The sequence below is a fragment of the Chanos chanos genome, chromosome 4 (genome assembly GCF_902362185.1).
Source record: "Chanos chanos chromosome 4, fChaCha1.1, whole genome shotgun sequence".
NCBI classification, from domain to species: Eukaryota; Metazoa; Chordata; class Actinopteri; order Gonorynchiformes; family Chanidae; genus Chanos; species Chanos chanos.
In genome coordinates, this window is record NC_044498.1 from 36,656,036 (window position 1) to 36,682,834 (window position 26,799).

The window sequence follows — 26,799 nt, forward strand, 5'->3', positions numbered from 1 at the left end:
GTATATGTGTGTGTGTGTGTGCATGCATGTGCGTGTGTATGTGTGTGTATGTGTTTGTGTGTGTGTATGTGTGTGCGTGTGTATGTGTGCGTGTGTGTGTGTGTGTGTGTGTGCGCGTGCGTGTGTGTGTGCGCGTGCGTGTGTATGAGTTTGTGTGTGTGTGTTTGTCTATGTGTATGTGTGTGTGTTTGTCTATGCATATGTGTGTGTGTGTGTGTGTGTGTGTGTATGCGTATGTGTGTGTGCATGCGTATGTGTGTGCGTGTGTGATTATTTATCTGACAGAGTGCTGTTCTTTGTTTGTTGACCCTCCCTGTGGCTTTTGACACTTGCTTCCCAAAATGGGTAAATTAGGATGTGTGACAAACGTTATGTAAAGCAAAAGCTCCTCTTCCCATCTCCAGTTCACTCACAACTTCCCCAAATCCCTGAGAAACAGCAGTGCACCAGCACCGCTTAGTTCCCTTCTGTCAAACTGGGGTCACTTCTCCTGCAACATATCACACCAGAGAGAATGTGTGAGTGATTGTATATGTATGTGTGTGTGTGTGTGTGTGTGAGAGAGAGAGGGTTTTATGGACACACGGATGCATATTCATAGAGCACTGCATTGTAAGTTAGAGAAGCTTTGTGACCTGGACTATCTGATGTTGCAGGTGGAAACTCCTCTGTATGTGACATGGCCAGCGGTGGCCACTCGCTTCGAGTTGAGATAAATATATCACATTTGAAAAAAGAGCACTAGCTCTAGATGCCTATCAGCATCCAATGCTGTTGCAAGACCTTTTTGCTATCAGTCCTGTCAGACATTTTCATCTCCCAAGAAGGAAATGTAGCCGTGACTTCCTTTTTTGCTCTCAGCGTGAGCGATTCTCCAAACATCTCTCTCTATCTCTCTCTCGCTGTCTCTCCAAAGCTTTTGAGTGGTTATTGGTCCCCCTTACCATGTCTTATCAGTGGAAAATAGTATAAAACCGGTCCTGCTTGCACTGATGGGCATATACCATTTAATAAGTGCAGCCAAAAAGGTGGTTTGCGCCTGTGGTTCGAAAAAGGTTTATTTGTACCTGTCAGTTTGTCAGTTTGTCCGTTTTTGTGCTCGTACCTTAATGAGATGGCTGACTTCAAATGAGGAGATTTTATATAATCTCAGACATTCGCAGAAAAAAGTGACTCATCAGAGATTTCTGTATGGATGAATCATGCACTACTGCTGTTGTTTATTCCCGTAGATTAGCAGCGAGAAAAGAAACAAAAGAACAGAAAACAAAACAAAAAGCAAAACAAAATGAAACAAAGCAAAGCAAAAGAAATGAACCAAGCAAACAAACAAAACAGACAAAACAAACAAAACAACAACAACAACAACAACAACGACGACAAAGAGCACACAGTGTCCTATTCAAAATGGCATTTTCAGTTATACAGCTTTACAATTCCCTGTCTCTGCTTCCCTTTCTCTCACTTCTCCATAAGTCTGTGCCTTTTTTCAGTTGGGCTGGCTCTGTTGCTTAAAGTTCCCCTTTTCCCCTCAGATTCCTATGTTTCAAGACTTCCACTTGTTCCTCTTCACTTAAGCAAACAGAAGGCCAAACATGAGGAAATCAGCCCTGTCGACTCTCTCACATGTCAACCACAGAGCTCAAACTGCCCAAGAGTCACCCAACAAAAAATGCTGTGAGCGCACACGTATACACACGTATGCACACGCACATGAACATGCACATGCACATGCACACGCACACGCACACCCACATGCACACACATACACACACACATGCACACACACATGCAGAAGACTTAAAATCCAGTTTAAGGTCACACATAAAGTCCTGCCCCTTATATTTGAGTCTCAAAGACGGATGTATATAAAGTGCACTATTTTTTGTAACCGCACTACAGTTTAGCTCCACCCTCTAGAAGCTTATGTCTGATGCACAGGTAACTGAAAGAGTTATGTTTTACTTGTCTAGTTTCGTGTATTAAGGCTGCCTGCTCTGTGTTTATGCAGTGAAGGGTTCGATACCTTTGAGTGTGGAGTTCATGCGGAAACACGAGCCAGTTAGAAGTAAAAGATTTTATTTCAGTTCTTAAACTTTTTTATTTACTGTCTTATGTTTGCAAGGGTTGCATGTGTGCCTGTGGATGCTTGTGACTGTATGTGTGTGTGTGTGTGTATGTGTGTGTATTTACCATGGTTTGCTGGTCTGGTTTACACGCCAGGGTTTCCTGTCTCTTGTTTCCTGTTTATCACTCATTTGTTTCGCAGAAGTGCAATGGTGAGAGAGAGATGATGAGTGAAGTTAGAATGTCCTCATTCCTCAGCAGAAAGAGAGAACTCACGGAGAGAGAGAGAGAGAGAGAGAGAGAGAGAGAGAGAGAGAGAGAGAGAGAGAGAACTCAGTTATGAGTCTGAGAAAACTTAAAACCCAGAGAGCTTTCTCTCTCTGAGGTGTAATACAGATGCTGGTTAATGATTAACACAATACGCTTAATCTGTCCATATCTGTTCATGATGGTCACTGAGCAAGAGGACAATTCATTATTCATTTTGAAGTTCAAAGTGAGTTTAGAAGTTCAGATCTCAACTTTTGACCTCATCTTCTTAATTACAAGACTATTCCCTTGTAAAATGTAGTATTATTAGAGAACAGCCATTGAAGGGCCACTGTGAAGTTACCTTTCTATAAGGAAATGTTTGGTATTCAGCAGTTTAACCATGGAAATAATTAAATCCTGAAGATGATGTTGAAAATAAGAGGAGAAAAGCTAGGAATGTAATGGAGATTAGTTTCACTGTCTAAGTGTCACCACTATGTTTACTGCAGTGTTGTCTCTACATTTACTGTGGTCTTATTCATTAGATTGAGGGCAAACATCAGACTGGGGTGTGACATGGATTAAATTAAAGCTATTTTATTTCTTATTCAGTGCGCATAGTGATACAAAGTAAATCAGAACCGGATACACACACACACACACACATGCACGTAGGCACACACGCAGTCGCGCGCGCACACACACACACACACACACACACACACATCCAAACAAAACTCTCCCTTAGATTCTCTCATTCAAAACATTCAAAATTCTCTCATTCACATTCTCTCTCTGTCTCTCACATTCTCTCTCTCTCTCTTGCACATACACACACACACACACACACACACACACACACACACACACACACACAGGCAGTGAAGTCAGTGTTGATCTACATCAAAGAGTCCAGTCTTCAGTATATTACAGTACAGAGACACTGTGGAGGACCAAGCGCTAGGGGACAGCCAAACCCCACTGTTAGGATCAAAGCCATGGATCAGGAGTTCACACAGAACCGCTCCATTAAAGACCACCAAATGGAGATAACTGTAAACTCAGACTGTGGCAGAGACAGTCTGTGGCCTTTCTTATGAGGAGCATTCAGACATAAAACTATACCCAGATAGAATAAAGGAGACTGAGGATTAGAGTGACACACCCTGGTACCCTGTAGCATCTATTTGATCCCGTCTGTAGGTCAAAAATAGTGACTATACAGTCAAATATAGCAGATATAGAAAAGATATACTAGTCTTGTTAGAGCTTTGGTGTACATAGTCTAAGGGCAGCCACAGGGTTCATGAACAGGCTCAACTGTACATACATCACATCAGCTATAATGCTTATTTATATATAAGCTTATATATAGATATAGATATAGATATAGATATAGATATAGATATAGATATAGATATGATCCACTACTGTGTGCACATATAACACCAGCCCCAGTAAACTCCACATGTTACAGCCTCAGATATAATGCACATATATATGAGTCACTTAGAGTTTAGCGTGTGTATATATAGTTTCAGTGAGAGGACATACATAGTATAGGAGTACATACATTGTACGGTCTTAGCGGTAGTCTCACTTGGTCTGATTTGTAAAGCGTTACTGCCGCTGTACTAAAGGCCCGCTCCCTGCCCTCTCTTTCCAGCCTGTAGTATAAAAGTTGAGTCTCGCAGTGACGAGGAAAGAGGGATGGCCAGTGAGGTGAATGGAGAGGAGGAGTGTGCTGAGGACTTGCGCGTGCTCGATGCCTCAGGAGTCAAAGTGAACGGCTCCCACGCCGGCCCCGACGGCAAGGCGGCCTACCCCTCGTCCGGGGGCATCCGACTGCCCAACGGGAAGCTCAAGTGTGATATCTGTGGGATAGTTTGCATTGGCCCCAATGTGCTGATGGTGCACAAGCGAAGCCACACTGGTAAGCCAATATGCCATCTACTCTTTCCCCTTTTCATCTGCAATCGGGTTGAAAAAAAAAAAAAAAGGGGGGTTGGTTAAACCACACTCAGAGCTGCATACGTCGCTCTAATCGAAGAGTCCTCAGAAGTAAAGCTGAAGGGAGAGAGAGAATGAGAGAGAGGGTGAGAGGCAGGAAGAGAGAGAGAGAGAGAGAGAGAGAGAGAGAGAGGGAGAGAGAGAGAGAGAGAGAGAGAGAGAGGGAGGGGGGAGAGAGAGCGAGAGAGAGAAAGAGAGAGAGAGAGGGAGAGAGAGAGAGAGAGAGAGAGCTCAGAAGTCTGAGAAAACTCCAAACTCAAGGGATTTTCTGTTGAACGTATCATATAGTTGCTGGTATATTGCTGGTGAAAGAGGTGGTGAAAGGGGACTGTTGTCAAATTGACTTTTCTGAAGACAGTAGGTGCAGTTAGGGTTGTATTATGTATCCTGCGTATTGAAGTGGTTGTGGCTTAGGAAATACATACACACACAAACACACACACACACACAAGCACACACACACACACACACACAGCTTATCTAGATGGGGAATCACATGTTATCAATATATAGGTTAACCTGGCTTTGTGAGAGTGTGTTCTGTCTGGGTTTGAGCACTGATGTATTGTATATATCAAATTTGTTAAGCTAAGCTTTTGGGAAAAGCTTTGTAGATAAAGACTGAACAATTACCAAGTGATATATAATCAGACTGAGAGTATTTGTGGTGTTGTTTATGTAATGTGTTTGTGGTTTCGCTGACAAAATGCAGAGAGTAAAGGTTCAGTTAGAGTCTGGCCTTTGTGAATTTTTGTGTACAGAGCTCAGGTCCTGTGTATTTAAAAGTGTTATTGCTTTCCCACGCTTTAACCTGATGTTGGTTCAGTTCATCTCGATAAGTCTTAATTTTAAACCCTTTTGAAGGAAAGGTGAATTGCAAGGCAGCTGATGAGTTAGGGAAATGGACTTTAAAAATATCAAAATAAATAAATAAATAAATTGGAAAAAAGGGTTTTAAATTAGAGCTCAAAACAAGGCAAGGACAACAATTAAGCTGAGAGAAATCTCAGCCAAATGACAATTATCATAGTATTAAGATTTCTACTCTCACTCAAATTGATATTCCATTGTAATGAATCCAAACCAGTGGTGGAGAACAGTTTTCAAAAAGGCACTTAACTGCCACGCTCGAGGAACTAATGAAACCTCCAACCGAAGAAAAGAACAGTGAACTTAATGTAAATGCAAAAAAGAACGTATAATAAAAGACATAATGAAGTCTTCCTATTTAAATATAAATATTGGGAGGGTGACACTGTGCTCCTAAAATGCCTTTTTAATGAGTTTCTTTTTCTTCTGGAGTTTTTTGCTGCTTCACTGGTGGCTCTTATTTTATAGTGACTTTTTGAAGAGAGAGACGTATTTAAAGTGCTTCTCTGAGAATGCCACAACACGCCGAGCGCTTGGATATTGGTTTATTCCAGAGGCGCTGATCAGGAAGACTGGTTCTCAAACACAAAGTGTTTCCTTCGCTTTATTTAAATGAGGTCTGCATTTGCATTGTGATGGGGCCGCTCTTATTTTAGAGCCGAAGAAGAGGAAAAAATGAGATTTTCAGATCAAATTGACCCAGGCAGTGGTGCATTACGAAACTGGCAGGCTGCGTCTGAAAGCCGCTTGTACGATCCGAGCGCCAGCGTGCGCGCGGGGAGGAGGAGGGGGGAGGGGGTTGCGAGGCGAAGCGCCGTTGGAAAGTGAGAGTGCTGCTCCGCGCCGATTCCTCCAGCGCCTTGTGTTTGATTGAGTCTCTGTGCCGGTCGCTCAGATGTTGAAGTTGTCGCAGCCGTTTGGGTAGTCGTGTTTGCCACTGACCTTGCATTCAAAGTGTAATGGTGCTATCGCCGCTCCCAAGGGGGGTTTCAGTGTATGGATATAATTCAGACATTGGTTATCTACCTGACCATTTACTGTTTGAATTGTGGCTACATCTTGTAAAGCTCATCTGACGACCATGTAGGCATATTAGAAATGAATCGCTACGTGTACATAAATCTCGACAGATACCTTACTACATAAGTCTACACACAGCATGTTTTCTGTCTGCTGATAATGACATTAAAATGAGATTATTATATATACGAAAAAGAAAGACAACGATCAACAACGATTTTGTGTACAGTGCTTGTTCTTAATCACAGATGACACTACTAAATGCATGAAATGCAAAAGCACCAGTGTATATGTCAATAACAATTCGTGAAAGCTGTTCTGAGTAAGTGGGTTTGTCTGGAAAAACAAAGAGAATAAAAAAGTCCATAAGTATTTTAACACATCTTTCCAAATTAAACCGCTTGCAAATAAACAATTCAACTATTTTAACGGAAGTGGCTAATAGGTTAATAATCACTTCTATTATTGGTGCTGTTCATAAAGACAGATGTGAAGACCAACTTGTGTGTATTTAGATGTATGACTCCGTGGTTAATTGTTTATATGTGCAGTTAGAGGTATGTGTGTTCTTGTGTTTAATCTCGTGTTGTCTTTTTTTCTCCAGGTGAGAGACCATTCCAGTGTAACCAGTGTGGAGCCTCGTTCACTCAGAAAGGGAATTTGCTCCGTCACATTAAACTCCACTCCGGAGAGAAGCCTTTCAAATGTCATCTTTGTAACTACGCCTGTCGCCGTAGAGATGCCCTCACAGGGCACCTGCGCACTCACTCCGGTACCTAACATTCCTCTCCTCATCCTCACATTCTTCTCTTCATCCTCTCATTATCATACACTGTTACACACAAATGTTTTGACAGAAAAGCGACATGTTTTGGATGTTAGGGTTCTCAGTTTTTTCCCAGCAGTTATGCAACCTCACCAATACTCAGAATATGGGCCAATAACCAGTAGCAAGAGTTCAGCGAATACTACTGAAAAAAGGCAACACAGAAATCTGCAGTTGACTAAAGTCTGCTTGGAAATGAATGCAGAAAATGATACTGAAAGTCATTTTTATTGTGATGTTTATTTTTGACTGATAGTTGGAAAGCCCCATAAGTGTGCCTACTGCGGTCGGAGCTACAAGCAGCGCAGTTCACTGGAGGAGCATAAAGAGAGATGCCATAACTATCTCCAGTGCATGGGCCTGCAGAACAGCATCTACACAGGTCAGTGACCTTTGACACACACACACACATAGAAATACACACAGACACAGATACACAGACAGACAGATGGACAGACAGACAGACACACACACACACACATGCACACACACACACGCACGCACACAAACGCTGACCCAATTCACCATTCTAGTGCAGCCTTTTGATTAACAGAAATCTTCCCATTACTGATCAAGTTAGAGAGAACACAGATGCGAAAACATTCATTTGCATGAAAATGACATGCTTGTTTCTTCGAACAAATTTAATTATGACCCACCCATAAGGATTTGGTTTGGGGGACTGTTTTTTGCTTCCTTTCAGAAAACCACAAATTAAAAAAAAAAAAACTTCTAGAAATCTACCTCCTTTTTCTCTGTCATGCATCTAGTCTCAGTCTTTTTTCTCAGTCTCTCAGGAAAGAACTTTTCATAGATGATAGATTATATTGTTTCGTAAACTGAATTATTTTTTTGTATTTGTTACATCTGTAATCTGCATTTGAAATAATGTTTTGAAATATAATGTAGATTTGATTTTGACATGATTTTTCAGGTTTAACAATAAGTTTGGTTTTCCATAGCATACGTTTCTCATTATCCCATGTTTATGTGAGATTTATTTGAAAATTTGCCAAGTCATTAAACTGAATCGTCGCATTAAATCAGATTAAATCAAACTAAAATGGTCAATTAACTGTAGTCAGTTAATTATTTTGCCTTCAACATGACATGTAAACACGGTAGGGGATGATGCATTGACAGAACAGCAACAGAAACGTAAAAGAGATGTATAGTCTGTTTTGAAAGGAACGGAAATGGAAATTTGGGTTTATTATAAAAAAAACTTAAATAGAAATTTATGTTCATTTAAAAAATCATTTTCACACCCTGCTGTTCAGTTCAGAAAAAAATAATTAATTTATAGACATTAAAAAAGAAAGGTCAAGCCTGCAAAATCTCATACAAACAATATAAAATCAGGCAAAACAAAAGGTATTTATGTTATATCAAGAGCCGCTATATTCATATTCTCCTAATTTCTTTCCAGTCAGAGCTCTATGGAGAATCTGACCCAGGTTAGATGTTAGCATCTGAGTCTTACCCTTGCTGTTGTTCTGTCTTTCCTTCCAGTAGTAAAGGAAGAAAGCAACCCGGGTGAGCGAGGGGAGGACATTACGCTGGCTGGGGCGGAGAGGGCCTTGGTGCTAGACAGAATAGCCAGTAATGTAGCTAAACGTAAGAGCTCCATGCCACAGAAATTTGTGGGTAAGAGTTAAATCTTTCCTTCTACACACACAGATATGAAGTTATTCATATTAAAACAGATTAAAACGTATCACAGGCAAAATAGGAAAACAATATATAACTGAATACAGAATACAAATATAGTGTTGACAATTTACTTTTATGATGGTCTGGGGCTGCACTTTTGTCAAAAAGTTAGGACTGTTTGAAATCTATTTCCCCTTCTTTTGTCCTGGAACATGTGTATTATTATTCACTGGCTGCACAAGAAAAGGTGTAGATTATTAAAATAAAAAAGAAACAGTTCCCCTTTTGACTATCAGTGCAAAGGCAGCAGGGCTTAGACATTTCTGTAAGATATTTTCAATGGTGTACATACTTGGAATTTTATCTAAAATAAAACAGAAGATCAAAATTCTTGTACCCTTCTATGACCAGTTTTACTGCTATGCAAACATAAAGCTCAAACTGAACCAAATTCTGAACTTTTTCTCATAATACAAATGTATCAGAAATGCCCCAAACCTCACACTCTTTCTTTCTCTGTGGTTCTCTCTCTCTCTCTCTCTCCACCACAGGAGAGAAGCGTTTGTCAGATCTCTCCTTTGATGGGAACTCAGGAGAGCTGATGCAGCCTCACGTCATTGACCAGGCTATAAACAGCGCCATCAGCTACCTGGGTGCCGAATCTCTGCGACCCCTCGTCCAGACCTCCCCTGGCTCTTCCTCTGATGTGGTGGTCAGCCCCATATACAACCTCCACAAGCCTCAGTCAGACGGCCCTGCCGGCCTGTCGGCCAAAGACAGCGCTGCTGAGAACCTTCTCCTGCTCTCCAAGTCCAAATCAGCGTCGAGCGAAAAGGATGGTTCGGCCAGTCCCAGCGGACAAGACTCCACCGACACAGAGAGTAACAACGAAGACAGGGCGGCCGGGGGCGCTGCCGGGACGGCCGCCGCTGGCCTCATCTACCTGACCAATCACATGGCTCCAGGGGTGAGAAACGGGGGCCTCCCATTGGTCAAGGAGGAGCAGCAGCGCCACTTTGAGGCGCTCCGTGCGGCGGGGATGGAGTTGGGGTTGGGAGTAGCGTCAGATGGGTTCAAGGTGGTGAGTGGAGAAGGGGAGGAAGTGAGGGCATATCGTTGCGCCCACTGCAGGGTCCTGTTTCTTGATCATGTTATGTACACCATCCACATGGGTTGCCACGGATTCCGGGACCCTTTTGAGTGTAACCTGTGTGGATACCGTAGCCAAGACCGCTATGAGTTCTCCTCGCATATGACACGTGGGGAGCACCGCTTTGGAGCGCACACACATGTGTAGACACATTTACACAAATACATGTAATTACACATACACAAACACACATACACACACACACACAAATACATGCATGTACATATAAATATATACACATGCATGTACAATCATATTCATGTACACACACAAATACACATATTTCAATATACATACAAAGCCACAAAGAAATGTGCGCACACACAGACTCACACGGACACACACCCACACACACACACAAATTGTAAAATCCATTCACAATGGGGACATTTTTATACACTGCCCATAAACTGTATGCATGTTTGACATCAAATCTAGGAGTCTCAGTACACACTCATTCATTTAAAAAGAGCAACATAGAAATATATGGCATTGTCATCTATTTTTCTAGCTTGGTTGAGGATATCAGTGTGGCAGGAGGCATTTAGGCCACAAAGACACAAGGGATTTTAGTCCAATATCATTTTAAAAACAAAATTAAACATTGTTATATTGTTGTACCAAATAGATTTTGGGCATAAAAATGTGTAATACTCAATTACACACAGTTTACAAAAGAAATATTAAAGTCAGACGAAAGTATCTTTTTTTTCTTGTAAAGGTTTCTTTTTGTTACATTAACTTGTACATTTGAACTGGAACAAAAGCGTATCGTATTTGTCTATTTTATCCATACACGGTGTCTGTAACAGTGTTTTCTTCCTTTCTTTCTTTCCTTATCATTTTTTTTTTACATTTTTTGTTTCATTTAAAAATAGTTATTTTATAATTATTTATGCAGCGTACACATGCTTATACTGTTTTGTAATTTATTACAGTAAGTACCTTTTGTGTCTGTGTTCATTCTGTGTACCAGCGGCTGCATTGTAAAACATGTGTGTGAACCTATTATGACATGGAATTGAAGAAAACATCAGCATCTTTAAACCAGTGTGTATTATCAGTGAAAGGTTCTGGTCAACTGTACATTTTGTGTTGTAATATTTTCTATTTAATTTAGTGTTTGACGCAATATTTTACACTTACATGTCATCATGGCAGAAATTTGAAAATACACTTGCAAAATATCAATAAAAGATATTTTACATACATTCAGATTATGTTGGTGTGTGGTGACGTCTTATTGTTGAAACAAGCTTTCTGATATTTAAAATTGTGTCTTCCTAATTTAACTGGTTTATTTTTGAGAGAGTGGCATTAGGAAAATGTTTTTTTTTTTTTTCACAAAAGTTGCTATGCAGTGCTCACATGATAACAATGGGAAGCAATTTTGAAAAATATTTCAAAAGCAAATGTGTGGGTACATTTCAATGTTTCAAAATGTCACAAGCCCAGAGCTAAATGTGCTCTCACGGAAAGTGTCCAAAAAAGTTAAGTACTGGTTTATCTGACTTCCTAGTTTCAAAACATAATTAAGTTTGAGACGCTTTAAAATTGCATTCCCAGAGAGAACACAGCATGCTTTTTTATATCTGTAACTAATTGAGTCTAAATGTCCATCAACTCTGGATGTATCTGCCATCTGTCAGGCTGAAAACAAGAGGGTTGATAAATGATTGGCACTAATGTTCTTCAGACCAAAATTAAAAAATAGGCCCTTTTTCTCTCCAAACTGATCTTTGCTGACTACAAAATTTAGATATATGAATATCATTGTAAAAAACTCAAGATAAATATACTATTAGTACAAATGGTTAATGCATAACAATATGAGTTCAGACTACAAAAGGGAACCAGCTATAGTAGAAGACAGAGGGTAAGTCCATGACGTAGCAACCGGATAGTCACCGGTTTGCTTCCCACCTGGGACATTAAGAACTAAACGAACTGGTAAGTGGGGGGCTTTATGGCAGCTGGGACGAGGTAAATACATTCCAACTTTGAGGCTCATGCAAGATTCTGAACTCCAAAGAGCAACAACAGGGGTTCTGTTGTCTGGCATTTATCTTTTCCATGGCGTTATACAGCTTCATACATTAAATAAAATCTAGCCATATCCATAAAACTAAAATGTAACAAACAATTTAGCATAAAACATTTTGGGAAATTTTTCTTTGTCAGTAAGAAAGTTGTTTTCAACTTTTTTCCCCATTTTCCCATTTATACATTACTGTGTCAGTCCCCCATCATGGGGAAATGCAACAGATCGTAACATGACAGCACTATTGGATCAGACATTCAAGAAGCTGATTTAAAAAGAGAGAGAGAGAGAGAGAGAGAGAGAGAGAGAGAGAGAGTCCAGATGGCTGTTGTGTGATGGGGCAGAAAAGGGATGCAGCTGTGGGTAGTGCGGATCCTCACGCTTCACTGGGACCCGTCGGGGGAAGACAGGGGGAGGGAGTGGTTTGGAACATTTGCATGAAAGGGATAATCTGGCCGGCATGTCCCCCCACCCCCATGTTAATCCCAAATCTCACTTCTCCTTTCCACTAAGATTAGTACTCTCCAACAATACATAGAATTACCGACAATGAATATCTTGTAAGATGCTGATCACTTCCTGTAGAATTTTTTTGATAATTTGGTTAAACAATATTAAATCAAACCTTTCATGCTGGTGTATAGCTTACTGTTTCAAATATGGCACACACTGTCACAAATATTAACTAATGTTGATAAATACAGGACCTCAGACTGATCTTGTCCTGCCCCTGCTACACACACACACACACACACACACATACTAAGAGTGAATGTATAGGCTAAATGCATCGTTTGCAATAACAAAGCTCCTTAAATCCACATAACACCTTCTCAGAGAAACAGTATGTATCAGCTGACAGGAATCGATAATGACATGAAAAGGTCCATAGTAGACTATGGCCTCCAAGCTCCAGAGGAATTCTGGCCCAATGTTCTCCTGGTCCAGCAAAGAAACACTGCGATTCTGTCAGCCTTCCATCCGTCCGTCCTTAGGGATACTCTAGAGACTTGCACTGCTGGCTAGTTTTACAAAGTTTGAACACTGTGGCCAACCACACAACCCTGAAATATTCATTAGTCGACTTGACAAAAAGATGAAAAATGAATGAAACCCTTTTTTCATGGTCTTCCAGTTTTTCTAAGATCATTTCATAAAAATTAAATGACAGTTTCATTTCATGCGGGCACAATCTATAATCGGAAACTCCGTTACTGGCAAGAGACTCCACAGACAGGGTCCAGGGGAGATCAGTGAGACTTGAAAATGGCCATTGACCTCGGGATTGACTTTGCTTGGAGCAGCTTTGAGACATTCAAAGTTTTCAGGGTTTTTTTTTTTTTACAGGAGATGGACCAATTTGACTGTCTTGTCCCCTTCTTTAACTCCTGATCTATTTTAGCATGCATACATCATGTTATCTTCAAATTATAATACACAAAATATTTCTGAGCAATATCAAGAAACAAATAAATGCAGCAGAATATGCAATGAATTGAAAAAAACAACAACAGATGCACACAACCCTTGAAGCTGATAGAGAAAAATGGAATCTCATGTCATTCAAGAATTCATGTTCAGTTCAGTTCAGTTTGTTTCCATTTCTTTTGAGAGTCACAGCTCACCTAAACTCCATAGCAGTACTGTTGATCTAAAATTCACAGAACAGGTGCGATCATTCTCAGCATTAGACTTCCGTCACAAAATGCAAAATTGAATTACCAACATTTCTAAAAAAAAAAAAAAGAGAGAGAAAAAGAAAAAAGGAAGAGCAACTTTCTTTTTTTTTAAGCAAAATGGGGAACAGAAGACGAGGGGCAAGATGTCAGTCTTTGGGAAAAGACAAATATAACACCCCTAAGCCTGCCACATCTGTCTTGGAATGGAACCTGTTCCTTTCTCATAGTCTTGACCAGTCTACCCATCATTCTCCGGGTCACATCCGGTTACATAAACGACTCGACATATCCCTCACCTTTTCCTTACAACTCTCAAATCGGAATCCTCCTCTTCCAGGAAGGAATACACTCACTGTCCACTTTATTAGAAACACTCACCTTAAACCTACACTCACTGCCTGGTTTATGAAGTATACTTGCGCTTAATTTGACTTATACTTACAATACTTAATTTGAAGACCACTCTCCACTAAGTTCATCAATGGCCAGTCTCTGACCACAGGACCACTGTTAACCAGATATTATTTGCGTGACAGACCATTTTTCACACAGCAGTGCCACTCACAGTGTAGCGGCATAGTAGGGTGTGTCGAACCGGTATGAGTGTATCACGCACAGCAATGTCACTGAGGTTTTTACATGTGTCAATGCCAGGCTGGGAGTGGTTTGCCAACCAAAAATATCCAGCCAACAGCTGACCCATGGTCTGAAACGGACCACTGATGAAGAGCTAGAGGATGGCTGACACAAATCATGCATGGCAACGTATGGGCCAATGGTAGTTTCTAAATGTACACCAACAAGATGTACCTACAAAGTAGGTGTTTCTAATCATGTGGTAGATGAGTATATAAAGTACATTAGATTCAAGGGAACTTTGTTGATTAGTCCATGATTACATTTGCCTTGCTGGTTCTAAGAAACATTGATGACATCATTTGCTTTAGGTTATTTGAGCTGATTCAGGTCATCACACTCACTGATAAAAATATCACCTTTCCCAGCACGAACCACAACCGCCAAAATGTAGGCGGGAAGGTTCCCCGGAGTTTTAGAAAATTTCCATGGATTGATTCAGGAGTATGGGAATTTAGGGAAATTCTTATTCTGTTTTCTGTACTTGCCCACACATTTGCTGTGCACTTTGGTTCCTAAAAATGACCTATATGGGCAGTCTACAAATTTCACAACTCTCTGGAATTTTGCAATGCTACCAGAATCCTTTTGGAGAAGTCTTTGTGAACTTGGAGGTAGATTCCACAATTTTCTACTTCCTCCTTAATGGTGTAACACCAGACAGTTTGCAACAGTTTCCCCTCCATTCTTCCCCTGGTTTCAGTGTAGACACAAGTAACAGCAAAACATGTTGCATTAAAAATCTTTGATCAGTCTCAGATTAATTTTATGTATACTGAGGCACATTTAATTGATCTAAATTGATGAAAATACACATCATTTAAGTATTAATGACTACTCTTCAATAATAAATGTATAAACAAGAAACAGATTCAAAATGAAGGAAAATTCCTTTACAGGTAGATAAGGAATGTGCACTGATAAGAATTTAATTCTTGGGAATCATTTGCTTCTCCCAGGTACAGACCCACTTTCCTCTGATTTCCAAATTGTTGTGGTTGACCACATGCTTCCTGGGGGACAGGAAGAACAGTGCTAGAATGAAGCTATGGACAACGTTTATCATGAGAATGCCAACAACATTGCCCAACTTCCTCTTCCATATCCACTCACTACCAAAGCGCAAAGACGGTCAGGGTATAAAACACCATCCAGTCAAGCGTGGTTTGGTCTCGCTTGTTTGGATTCCTCCCAAGCAGCAAAAAGCATTCACCCTCAATGAAAACACAGATTTAAAAGGAACACAAAGGCATTTTCTTATCTTTTGAGAAACAACCACTCTGCTCTGGAGAGACAGCAGGGCCTGGAAGTGAAGCCGCTGAGCTAGAGCAGAGCCGTCCACTGTGTACACTGACAATCGCCCTGTGGATACGTGTTGTTAAAAGGGAACAAATGGATGCTGAAACCTACCTTCCCTTTTAGCATGAATTTAGCACATTTCCCCATATTACGAGGAAAGACTGCAACTCCACTGGGTAGGTTAGGCAATTCTTATTCATAACTTCATTCACTGTCTCACAGCATGAGATAAAGAAAAAAAGTTTCTCAGGGAAACCAAAATAGAGTATTTTTAATAGAAATCTTTTTTAATCTTAACACTGGTTTAAAAAAAAAAAAAAAAAAAAAAGAAGGTTCATTTCATGAGTATATTAGCCTACATGTTTCACAGTTTTTTTTTCCTGTTCTTTAAATTTACAGTACGTATTAGTGTTTTGGTCGCTGAAAAGATATCCCAGGCACATTTTTATTTTATCTTCAGTGAACCTACGCTGAGGAAACTCTTCAAAAAATGTGCTCATAAATTACAAAGGAAAGAAAGAAAGCAACACAAAGAACACCAGAGTATATGAAACCTACTATGCATGTGTTTCAGTTTAGCGTCCACAGCCAAAAGTCTTATTCCACTCTTCATAGAGCTCCAGGTCTTTGGCTGACACGCTGGGTCGTACTGTCTTCAGGGCTTCCTGGAAGTCACTGTAGAGGATGGGCCGTACCTGTTCAGGTGTGATAGTGGCCATGTCACTTAGCTGGATGCTTCGGATGGGCCCGAGGGCGGCCTCACGGCACAGCTGTGTCATATCAGCCCCGGAAAACCCTTCTGTTCCCGATACCACCCTTTCCAGGTCCTCTGATCCAATCTGACTCTTCTCTCTGGACATGAGGTTGCTGACAATCTGTCTACGGGCAGCAGCTTCTGGGAGAGGAATGTAGAGGCGTTTGGCCAGCCTACGGCGAGCAGCTTCATCAATCTCCTGGGGCCTGTTGGTGGCACCAACCACTAGGATCCGGTCGTCGGCTGAGGTAGCGGCGCCGTCCAGCTGGACCAGGAATTCAGTCTTGATCCGCCGAGACGAGTCATGCTCTCCATCCGTGCGCTGAGAGAGGAGTGAGTCGATCTCATCGATGAAGATCACGGCAGGTTGGTGGCACCGGGCGATGGCAAACAGCGCTCGTACCATTTTCTCTCCCTCGCCCACCCACTTGGAGGTGAGTGAGGAAGCACTGATGCTGAAGAACGTGGCCCCGGACTGGCAGGCGATGCATTTTCCAATCAAGGTTTTCCCTGTTCCTGGAGGTCCAAACAGAAGAATTCCCTTGGGAGGACCTCGCAGACCAGTAAAGATATCAGGTCTCAGCATGGGCCAAACCACAATCTCCTTTATGGTGGTTTTGGCAAACTCCAAACCAGCAATGTCATCCCAGGCCACTGGCGGACCATGATCCATGATCTCACTCATGATCAGCTCAATGATTTTGGGTTCGAAGTTCTTCAGTCGCTCGTCAATTGGTTGAGACTCCAGGGTGTTGTCATTGGTGGTTCCACCCTCTTCCTCCTGTCTGGGCATGGGGGAGACGAATTTAGAAAATGCTCCTCGGGACCGACTGGCCCCCAGACATTTTTTGGTGATGGTTGCCACGCCCCCTGCTGTACCTCGGTGGGCCTGGTTGGAATTTTTTTTCTGCTGGTCGACAATAAGCTGCTCTCGTGCAGTTTTAAAGTTATTGCTGACACTCTCCCCTGCTTTTCTCACCCCTCCAGGTGGCTCTTGCCCCCCATGGACTGGAAATGACCCCCTATTACCTTCTTGTCCTGGGCTGTAGAAGTTTTTTCTTTTGGAGGAGTTTGATGAGGAGAAGAATACAGATGGGTGATTGTGAGAACTGGCATAATCAGCACTGGCCTGAGGTAAAGTACCAGTGTTTGCAGCACTGTTACTTCCAAAGAGTGGCGTAGACCCAACAGGAGCTTTCCCAGGATTATGAGCAAAAGAGGTGGCAGGAGAAGTTGCCTGCCATTCCTTGGCTTTCTCCCCGGCACCACTGAAAGAGGTAAAGACCCCCTTCCCCACCTCAGCCCTGGTGGGACGCACAAAAGGTCTGGATTGAGGAGGTTCTACTTTACCCCCACAGGTGAGACTGGGCTGGGCAACTCCTGTACCGGAATTCTCCATGACCTCCCCACCAACAATCACGTTACTATCTGCTAATTCACTGGGGGACCTAATGCCAGCCCTCACCACGAGCATTTTCTGCACGCACGGCAGGTCAAATACATTTTCCATGGTCAGGGATGACTCCCATTTGTCACTGTGGTTCCTCTGATTTCGAGCCAGGTGCAAAGCACTGTCGGCATAGTTGTTGAGCCCTGCTTGTTGGTCGTCTGAGTCCAAGACTGAGGCGTAGCGTTCTGAATAGGTCCTGAACAGGTTGCTCGCTCCGGCCGGTGAGAGTTGGGAATTCGCCCATGCATACTGAATGGACAGGATGTGAGCCCTGTAGGCATCCGCCTTCTGTTCAGGTGTACAGGTGCCAGACGAAATGTCAAAGGACCTCTTCTGCCACTCGTCCAGGTGTGGCACACTCATTGCCTGGCCTGGGCCTGTGTGTGAGGAAGAGGAGCAGGCCACAGGATCACTTAAAAATATATGAGCTTTACAGGGAACCATGCAACTGTGCCATGCAAATTACTGACCAATGGGAGAAAAAGGCACATGCTGTTACGAGAATAAATGATCTATAGGCCTAAGTGCAGAAAGAAATGGTTTACTGTGTTTGTTGTTACCATGACTTTGCTAGACATTTATTGCAATATTTTTATTAATCACTATATAAATTTAAAGTTGTAATTTAAAAATGAAAAGGTGTGAAAAGGTCTAAAATTAGTGTCGTGAAACGTTCGTATATATAGTGAAGAGGAACGAAAACAAGCAGAGCTGCTGACCTTGAAAGAAATGTTCAATAGTGAAAACTGCTGTACACAATAAAGCAAACCATTTACTAACTCAAATAATCTTCAGTGAACTGCTAAACGACTTCAAAATTAGCATTAACATAATACAATTTACCGACTGGTATTCATAAGAAATTAAAGTTAAGGGGCAGCTTTCCTTCGATACACACACCCCAGATGTATTAATTTCACTTAGCAAGCAATAGGCTAACGGGGACATGCTTCCCCGAACAGGGGCTTGGTGGAGATAATTGTTGTGAGGAACTGTTGTGTCTGGCAAACGCGACGATCTGACGACTGAATTGACGTAATTTCAGACAGCTCACAACAATTAAACGCAACTGTCTCAGTTAACCTTAACAAACTAAAACAAAAAGAAACTCAGCTCAAGGTAGCATATAGCACTAGTATTCCAGCTGTCCGGACTCAGGACATTTTCAATGTACTGGTCGACTCCACTTTAGTTACTTGGCTCTATCATTTTGTATTCTCAGTCAAACAAAAGAGTGTCTTACCTCTGTTATACGTTGTTGTTTAAGTAGCGTTATTTATTTTCGATAACTTTTCGACGACTCTTGGGTGTCAACTTTACAGCAGAAAGATATTAATTAAGATTATGCGGAAGAAGTCACGAATACACTACAAACTTCCCGCCATCTTTGACAAACACCTCATCTGCCCACTATTTTAGAGCTTTCAAATTTAGATGTATAATGCCACCCAATGGTGAAAAATCGAATTGCTGAAATAAGAGGATGTCTCGCAAAATCTAGATGCCAGACCAAAATCGGTGAACTTTTGGGATATTTCAAAGAGATGCAACACGATGTCGTCACAAAATTACAGGAAACTTTGCGAACTTCTATGTTTATCTATCTCCGACCAAACTGTCATCTTTATTGGGAGCAAAACAGAAATCTTATCTTAAATCGACTCAGTCACAGATACTAGAAACGGAGAATACAGCCAACTGCCCCCTATTACAGCAGAAACATCCATAACCCAGTAGGAGGAGTCGAACAAAAGTGGTGGAACCTAAACAGCCATAACAGTTTTGATCTTCCTAAACTTACAGGGACCTATGTATAATCGAACAATACGGATGTATTTAGGATTTAACCTTCTCATTAGCCTACTGTTCCTGACTGTTCTCTTTGGAATTCTCGTCCGAGATAAGAGTTACTTTTTGAAAGAACGGCTTTATAAACTTCTGAAATCGACAAATTCGAGTTTTTAACCAAGCAGGGCGTTTAAAATTTCTTATGTTTTCTGAGGAAATGCAAACGTTATCGACAGTTTCTCGTTTGTTATTATTGAATGCAACATAAATTAAAAGCCGTTGCCCTTTGTTACACGGTCGTACTTAATATGCTTAACCGGCGATAGACAGTTGTCTATCCGAAATATTATCTGAGATAATATCTGAGATATCAACTTTCGATTATCTTTGACCATATCCTGTCGAATTGTACTACAATAACCACAATGCACTAGTATCCTCACGTCACACACTCCCGAATAATGAAAAGGTTAAAGGGATTTTGCTACATCGGATTTGCTTTGACAGGGCAACATGTTATGCGATCCAGGTCTGGGAACTTTTTTTTCCCACTTCTCGTCTTAGATCTTCTGTCAAGCTCGAAAAATCACTTTAGCCTCTCTGAAATCCCAAGAGATTCTAAGTCGGACGTGCTTCTAACAAAGCTAGCCTCTATTTAATTGTGTTTCCTACCAGAGGAGCAGCCTGAGAGTCTCTCAGCCGAAGCAGAGCGAAGGAGTCACACCCTAAACATTCTGCGGGTTTGGGAGCCACTTTGGCTTACGAAGAGGGAAAACTAGCATTATTTTGGTCTTTGCATGGTTTAATTAGTTTGTACTCTCACCAGCTGTGTAGATAGCAGTCACAGCCGGAGCTATCTAAACAAACCCTACAACGGAAAATCATGCGGCTTCTTATGCCACATACTGCTTCGCTTAAAGAAAGATAACGTTGATTTGGCCCGTTAGCAGGCAACCGTTCAGGATATTTTAACTCCAAGGGCCCATATCATTAGCCAACAGACTATCCATTATAGCTGGCTTGCTCGTTTAAACTATATTTTGGCAGCATGAATGCACCAATGTACACATTTGTCACCCGAGACGACAACAGCAGCGTCTACGCCGAAGTGTCGAAAATCCTCATCTCCACTGGGAAATGGAAGAGACTCAAAAGGGACAATCCACGATTCAACTTGATGTTGGGAGAAAGGAATCGGCTACCCTTTGGACGGCTAGGTAAATGCGGCTAATACAGCTAACAAACACAGCTCCTACCCTGTTTGACCTACATGTACTGTATTGAATTATATTTGTATGAATAATGCCTTACACTGTCCAGCATAATCTCCATGCACATATTGTTCGTTCCATGCTCTAGAAACTATTACGAAGATGCTTCAGCGTTTAGAAATGCATTTGGAGTCTTTGTCACTAAGTTACCATACAACCTCACAAAAATACACTCTTTATCTATGAAAGTGGATTTTGTGACCTCTACGCAGGGCACCCCGTTCAGTGGTGTCTACCTGTGACTCAGAGGTGAAATGAGAGCGATTCCTGCATTCTGTTAATAGTTCAGACGTCTTTAAAAATACTTCTAACTGTTCAGTCACCAACCTAATTAACAACACAGTCTTGATATTGTAAAGCTTTTAAATGTGGATTACGGATTTTGCAGAGACGTGTAGTTTTTCAATGCATATATTCTTTCATGTCAAAGAGGACTGGGGCTTTAAAACCTCTGTTAAATCCCATTGTCTGCTATTTTTAGTCTCTCTGTATCCCATTCCCTACATCCCTAACAGTAACATACTTGACCTCAATGACCTTAACCATTTGTATTGGAGTTGTGTTATTGTTTCAGCATGGTATATGATATTTTCACTGTTTTGTTTATACATGATGGGCTTTGGATGCATTCCTTTGGCTCTGTTAGCTAAATTTCAAGATTCCGACAATTACCATCCTTAATTCTAAATAGGTGATGGTGTATGAACCCACATTTTGGCTAGTTCAGATCATACCCCACTTTCCAACAACAGGGCCAGCTGTGTCACCATGCTGAAACTATAACACTGAACAAAATGCAGCAGAATCCCCTGTCTGATGGAGACATCCTACAGTAAGGCGTATAGGTGAATAAATGTCCTTCACAAGAAATTTCTAACATGCTGAGTCACATGACAGCAACATTAACAGAAAAGGATTGTTAACAGACCTGTTGGGATTGCTTTATTTTTTTAAATGTTTGCTTCTATGTTTAGACACATCAATCAAAAAAGTCCTTTAAAATATGATGTGCATATCTTTTTTGTCTAATTGTGGGGTCTCTTCCACAGGTCATGAACCAGGACTGATGCAGCTTGTGAATTACTACAGGGGAGCTGATAAGCTGTGTCGCAAGGCATCTCTGGTCAAGTCAGTTCATGAACTGTTTATGATATTTAAATGTTAATGTTGTATCTGAACACATTCGTGTAGTGACCATAAATTGGCTCATCTGCCAACAGTGTTTACGTTTGCTGAGAATATCTGATAATATTTTACACAAGAAGGAACTCTGAACATGAAAAGAATTTGCCTCACAGAAGTTTTCTGAACCTCGGTGCTAATAGCTTTTCTCTTGTCCTCACTGGACTGCCTCTTGTCTCTCAGGTTAATAAAGACAAGCCCAGAGCTCAAAGATTCATGCAACTGGTTCCCTGAGTCATACATCATTTACCCCACAAACCTCAACACACCTGTGGCTCCAGCCACCAATGGCATTAGCCACATGAAGAGCAACCCAAAAACGGATGAGCGAGAGGTCTTTCTCGCCTCGTATCACTCCAAGAAGGAAAGTGGGGAAGGAACGGTGTGGATCGCCAAATCATCTGCTGGCGCTAAAGGTCCGACACCCCAGTCTCTTAATCAACGAATCAGATACTTTTGGCAGTGAGACTGTGAGAAAGCTGTCTAGCAACTTGCTGTTCTTGTTTGTTTCTGGTCGCAGCAAAGGTGTTTGTGATAGCAGAAGGAAATAGTTCTTACAGAGTTACACACAAAAAAAGCAACTTACCAATAAGAAATATCACATTTAATGTTCCAGCTCTGTGTTCATATTTATTTATTACTAAATGCAATCTCTGATTGGCTGAAGAGCGTGCACACTTGCTTTCAGGGTGAAAATCAACAGGTAACTAAGAGTTGAAAACAAAAACCAGAGTAAACTGTACTCTGACACAGTCTGTTCTGTGGGCTTACTAATTCAGCCTCATTGGACAGTGATGGACCTTACTGTTTAATGTCACTTTCCATATGATGTGTATGTTATTCAGGGGCTGGAATACTGATCTCATATGATGCCAATGAGCTGCTTGAGTTTATTGATAATCAGGGACAAGTTCATGTCATTCAGAAGTACTTGGAGAGACCACTGCTGCTGGAACCAGGACATCGCAAATTTGATATAAGGTGAGATCAGCTGTGACTTATTATCCTTGCCATTTCTGTTTAGTGTTATTTTTGATATTATGTAATGTACTCAGTGTAGACTCAGTGTTTCATAGTGTTATTTAGTGGAGTTAGTGATCAGGACTGATATTGACTGGTATGCACAATGTTTTCGTACAATTTGGAATACTAAAATTATTTAGTGATAAAATGTGATGCACTGTGTCTGCACACTATGCTATAATAAATATGTAAGTGAGTAAAATTAAGAAAAGTTGGTAAAAGTAATATTGGCTATTTTTGTTTTTGACTTGGATTTATTCCTCTCACATTCTCCTGGCGTGACATTTGGAGGACCGTCATGTTCGTAGTATCTTTGAGACCTTATGAAACTGTGCAGAGTGTTTTTTTTTTTTTTTTTTTGCAAATTAAGCATCCACATCACATTGCCACAGTTTAATGATCTTTCTGGACTCTCTTGCTTGTTTGAACTTCAGGAGCTGGGTGCTGGTGGATCACCAGTACAACATCTACCTTTACCGTGAGGGCGTGCTGAGAACCTCGTCTGAACCATATAACACCTCCGATCTCCAGGACATGACCAGTCACCTCACCAATCACTGCATCCAGAAAGAACTCTCTCAGAACTATGGCCGGTATGAGGAGGGTAACGAGATGTTCTTCGACGAGTTCAGGCAGTACCTGTTGACCACACACGGTGTTGCCATGGAAACTTCCATTTTGCCACAGATTAAGCATATTATAAGGTAACACTGTCTGCGCCTCTCTGGGCAACATGATTGGCTTTGTGGAGGGGGGCGGGAGAGGGGAGGGGGGCGGGGTAAGTGAAGCTGAAGACTATATACCTAGAGTTGGGAGAGATTAATTCAACTGTAAAAAGTGGGCTTCTCATTGAAACCGATCCAGTTTGTTTTGTCAATCAACTCTGTGTCTGTGGTATGCATCTTTATTCTAGAATAATGCCAAATATTATTGTCAAAATTTCTCTTAATTCAGCCTAGGTATTTGGTTAGAACCATTGTTCCTGACTCGTGTGGCCTGTTCTGTTATTGTGTTTCTCTCCTGTGTTTGAGGGAACAGTACATCCTGTCTGTTGACCAGTGATGGTTGTGGTTTTGTAGCTGAGACAGGAATCAAATGAAGAATACAGTTTTCATCATTTCAGTGCATTTTAACCCTGTTGTCTCATAGTATGTCCCTTTTGATTGTGATTCTGGTAGCTTGTCACCTTTGCATTCTTCTAGCACTTTTTAATAGGGTCTTATATTGTGTTATTTTATTACACTTTATAATCTTTCTCACTGCAGATTTAATGACTTTGCAGTGAGGTGTTCTGACATTTACCTGTTCTGTCAGACATTTAAACTAGCTATCTGTTTTCATCTTGCAGTATTTTCATGCATCTTCAGCAAATTGTAATCATCCCTGTACATCTGAAAGCATTTCCAGTGTTCAAGTGTTAGCTGAGTTCCCCTTTGTTCGGCAGTTTCTGCCCATAGCCCCTGTTAAGACTGATGAAAGGCCTATCAGTTACTCCAGTGGTTATTTTGGCTGCATAGAAATGAATGACTAAATAAATGAGTATTAATAACAGTAAAACATAATCTTGGTGCCAGCCTTTTTGCTGTGTTGGCAGCCTTTTCACTGTAGAACTTCTGTTAGTCTCTGAATATATGTTGTCACATTCTTTTCGGTACCTGTGTCTGATTGAGTTTGCTCTGGTCTTGGCAGGAGCTGTCTGATGTGTATAGAGCCAGCCATCAGCACCAAACACTTGTCCTACCAGAGTTTCCAGCTGTTCGGGTTCGACTTCATGCTGGATGAGAACTTTAAAGTGTGGCTGATTGAGATCAATGGAGCACCTGCGTGTGCACAGTTAGTACCACTCCACAAACTCTACTGACAGATATAATACACTGCATGGAGTCATACAGTCTGTGTTTCTCTTTTCTCTCCCTTTCTTTTGTATCTCTCTCTCTGTATATCTATCTATCTATCTATCTATCTATCTATCTATCTATCTATCTATCTATCTATCTATCTATCTATCTATCTATCTATCTGTATATTTATATATATATGTGTGTGTGTGTGTGTGTGTGTGTGTGTGTGTGTATATACACATACACATATATATGTATGTATGTATATATGTATGTGTATGTATATTCATTATACCTTTGTTTTTGAACAGTAAACCTGCTTGATTTAACTCTGGTATATTTGTTTCCTCTTTATTTGCTCTCTGCCCTCTGCTTCTCTGTTTGAAGCGGATTTAAAGTGAGGACTGTAAGATTCGATTCAGTTCTGCCAGTGGACTAAAAGGAGCTAAAAATTATGATGTTTTTCAATCTCTGCAGAGGAGTCTTTAATGGTTTATTCCCTCTCATTTGCATCCCTCTGAGTTCTCAATAGAAGATTTGGCTTTGAAATGCTTCCATTTATGTTCAAAAGGGAAAAAAAAGAGATTTCCTAGACTTAAACTGCCAGTCTATCTCTAGATGTATGACTCTTAAAGGAACCTCAGTTTAGTCACAGGAAATGTTTTCTGTCTGTGGAGAATTCACTACGGTGGGAAGAGATTTTGTTCCTATTGCTAAATTTATTCTTATTCTGTCCAAGCTACAGTGCCTGAAGTGCCTGGGAATGTTATAAGGGATGTTCCTGGTCACCATAGCTAATGCTGTCTCCCTTTTGCAGGAAACTCTATCCGGAGTTGTGCCAGGGCATCGTGGATGTGGCAATCTCTACAGTCTTCTCTTTAAATGCTGATGCCCTCTCCTGTTCTCCCCCTTTCTCTACCTCTCCTTCCCTCTCTACTTCCAACTCCTGTTCGTCTCCCAAACTAAGAGCCCCGCACCAGATCGGCCCTTTCATCAAACTGTAAGCACAGAAAATGCTGGAAGTAAAACCCTCATTAAGGCCCCCTCTCCTCCTCCCCTCCCCTCCCCTCGTCCCCAGCGGTTTTTCCCGAGGAGGTCCCAGGAGCGGTTACTGATTGGCCGTCGTGCTGTGAACTCGCATGGGTGCTGCCTCTCGACTTGGAAAACTGGGTGTGGTCGTTCAATGCTGCTGATTCCCCTTTGCAGGGGCCCTGCTACATGCACCGCATCTTTCCAAAGTCTGTCATCCAATGGAGGGAACGCTGTTCTATCTTTAGGCAAGATGCATTGGAAGATCTGTTTTAATGGATGAGCGAAGACTGAAGAAAAGAGTTGATGGGTTAGCTTGGCAGAGCATAATGTGCTGTCTATCTTACACAGATCGAATAGTGGGATTAGCCTCTTTAGCTGAAGATGTGCTCTTTGGCTGAATTGGCTAATCACATTAGACGTTTGAGTAGACCACAGTTGGGCTACCAGTTGAAAACCTCTTTCTGCTGTGCTTCGATGATGAAAGTAATTTGCGTTTTGATGAGGAGAATGCAGGAAGAGGAAGACATGCTGTATGAATACACTAAGGACTGCTCCCTAAAGCCTCTGCCACTCTCTAGAACTTTCCATTGCACCTTGAGGGATGGATGAATGGATGAGTAGATGAGAGGATGGATTGAATAGTGTTAAATTCCTGAGACTTTAGTGCCTTACATCTTTATAGCCCTACCCCCAGTAAACCCCCCAACTAAACACCCAACAGCCCTAAGCTTACTGTTTGTGTTTGTTGTTTCTGTGTAGCTTTAGCAACTGTGTACAGTAGTTCTTTCTGACACCATAAATGATAAACATTTGCTTATTTGTTGAAACAGATGTTCATCATTTGCATTAAATATGTGCTTGATGTCATCAAGATGACTGTATGCACTATAGTTTTAGTGTGATAGAGTTGTTTAGTGATACACCACAAAGCTGGATTTTTCAGTTTGCTGGCTGA

The 26,799-nt window shown here is 41.3% G+C and overlaps 3 protein-coding genes across 3 annotated transcripts in view; 2 read left to right on the forward strand and 1 right to left on the reverse strand.

Moving 5' to 3' along the window:
* ikzf1 (IKAROS family zinc finger 1 (Ikaros)) overlaps positions 1 to 9,995 on the forward strand; it is a 15,400-nt gene extending 5,405 nt beyond the window's left edge. Inside the window, exons 3-7 of the mRNA XM_030771126.1 lie at positions 3,986 to 4,252; positions 6,824 to 6,991; positions 7,302 to 7,427; positions 8,558 to 8,692; positions 9,250 to 9,995. Coding sequence (XP_030626986.1) covers positions 3,986 to 4,252; positions 6,824 to 6,991; positions 7,302 to 7,427; positions 8,558 to 8,692; positions 9,250 to 9,995 — 1,442 coding nt within the window. The remainder of the gene's footprint in view (positions 1 to 3,985; positions 4,253 to 6,823; positions 6,992 to 7,301; positions 7,428 to 8,557; positions 8,693 to 9,249) is intronic.
* Positions 9,996 to 16,070: 6,075 nt separating this feature from the next.
* fignl1 (fidgetin-like 1) lies at positions 16,071 to 18,070 on the reverse strand. Its single transcript, XM_030772871.1, has one exon. It carries the CDS (start codon positions 18,068 to 18,070, stop codon positions 16,079 to 16,081), a length of 1,992 nt encoding a protein of 663 aa, XP_030628731.1. The 3' UTR covers positions 16,071 to 16,078.
* Positions 18,071 to 20,543: 2,473 nt separating this feature from the next.
* ttl (tubulin tyrosine ligase) lies at positions 20,544 to 25,816 on the forward strand. The gene is made up of 7 exons (XM_030772906.1): positions 20,544 to 20,712; positions 21,816 to 21,894; positions 22,132 to 22,364; positions 22,794 to 22,929; positions 23,406 to 23,675; positions 24,661 to 24,804; positions 25,630 to 25,816. Exons 1-7 carry the CDS (start codon positions 20,544 to 20,546, stop codon positions 25,814 to 25,816), a joined length of 1,218 nt encoding a protein of 405 aa, XP_030628766.1.
* The last annotated feature ends 983 nt before the right edge of the window (positions 25,817 to 26,799 follow it).

Coding starts and splice junctions, on each gene's coding strand:
- ttl (XM_030772906.1), top strand. CDS start 20,544: ATGAATGCACCAATGTACACATTTGTCACCCGAGACGACAACAGCAGC. Junction 22,365..22,793: donor ATCATCTGCTGGCGCTAAAG/GTCCGACACCCC, acceptor TATGTTATTCAG/GGGCTGGAATACTGATCTCA. Junction 24,805..25,629: donor GGAGCACCTGCGTGTGCACA/GTTAGTACCACT, acceptor TCCCTTTTGCAG/GAAACTCTATCCGGAGTTGT.
- fignl1 (XM_030772871.1), bottom strand. CDS start 18,070: ATGAGTGTGCCACACCTGGACGAGTGGCAGAAGAGGTCCTTTGACATT.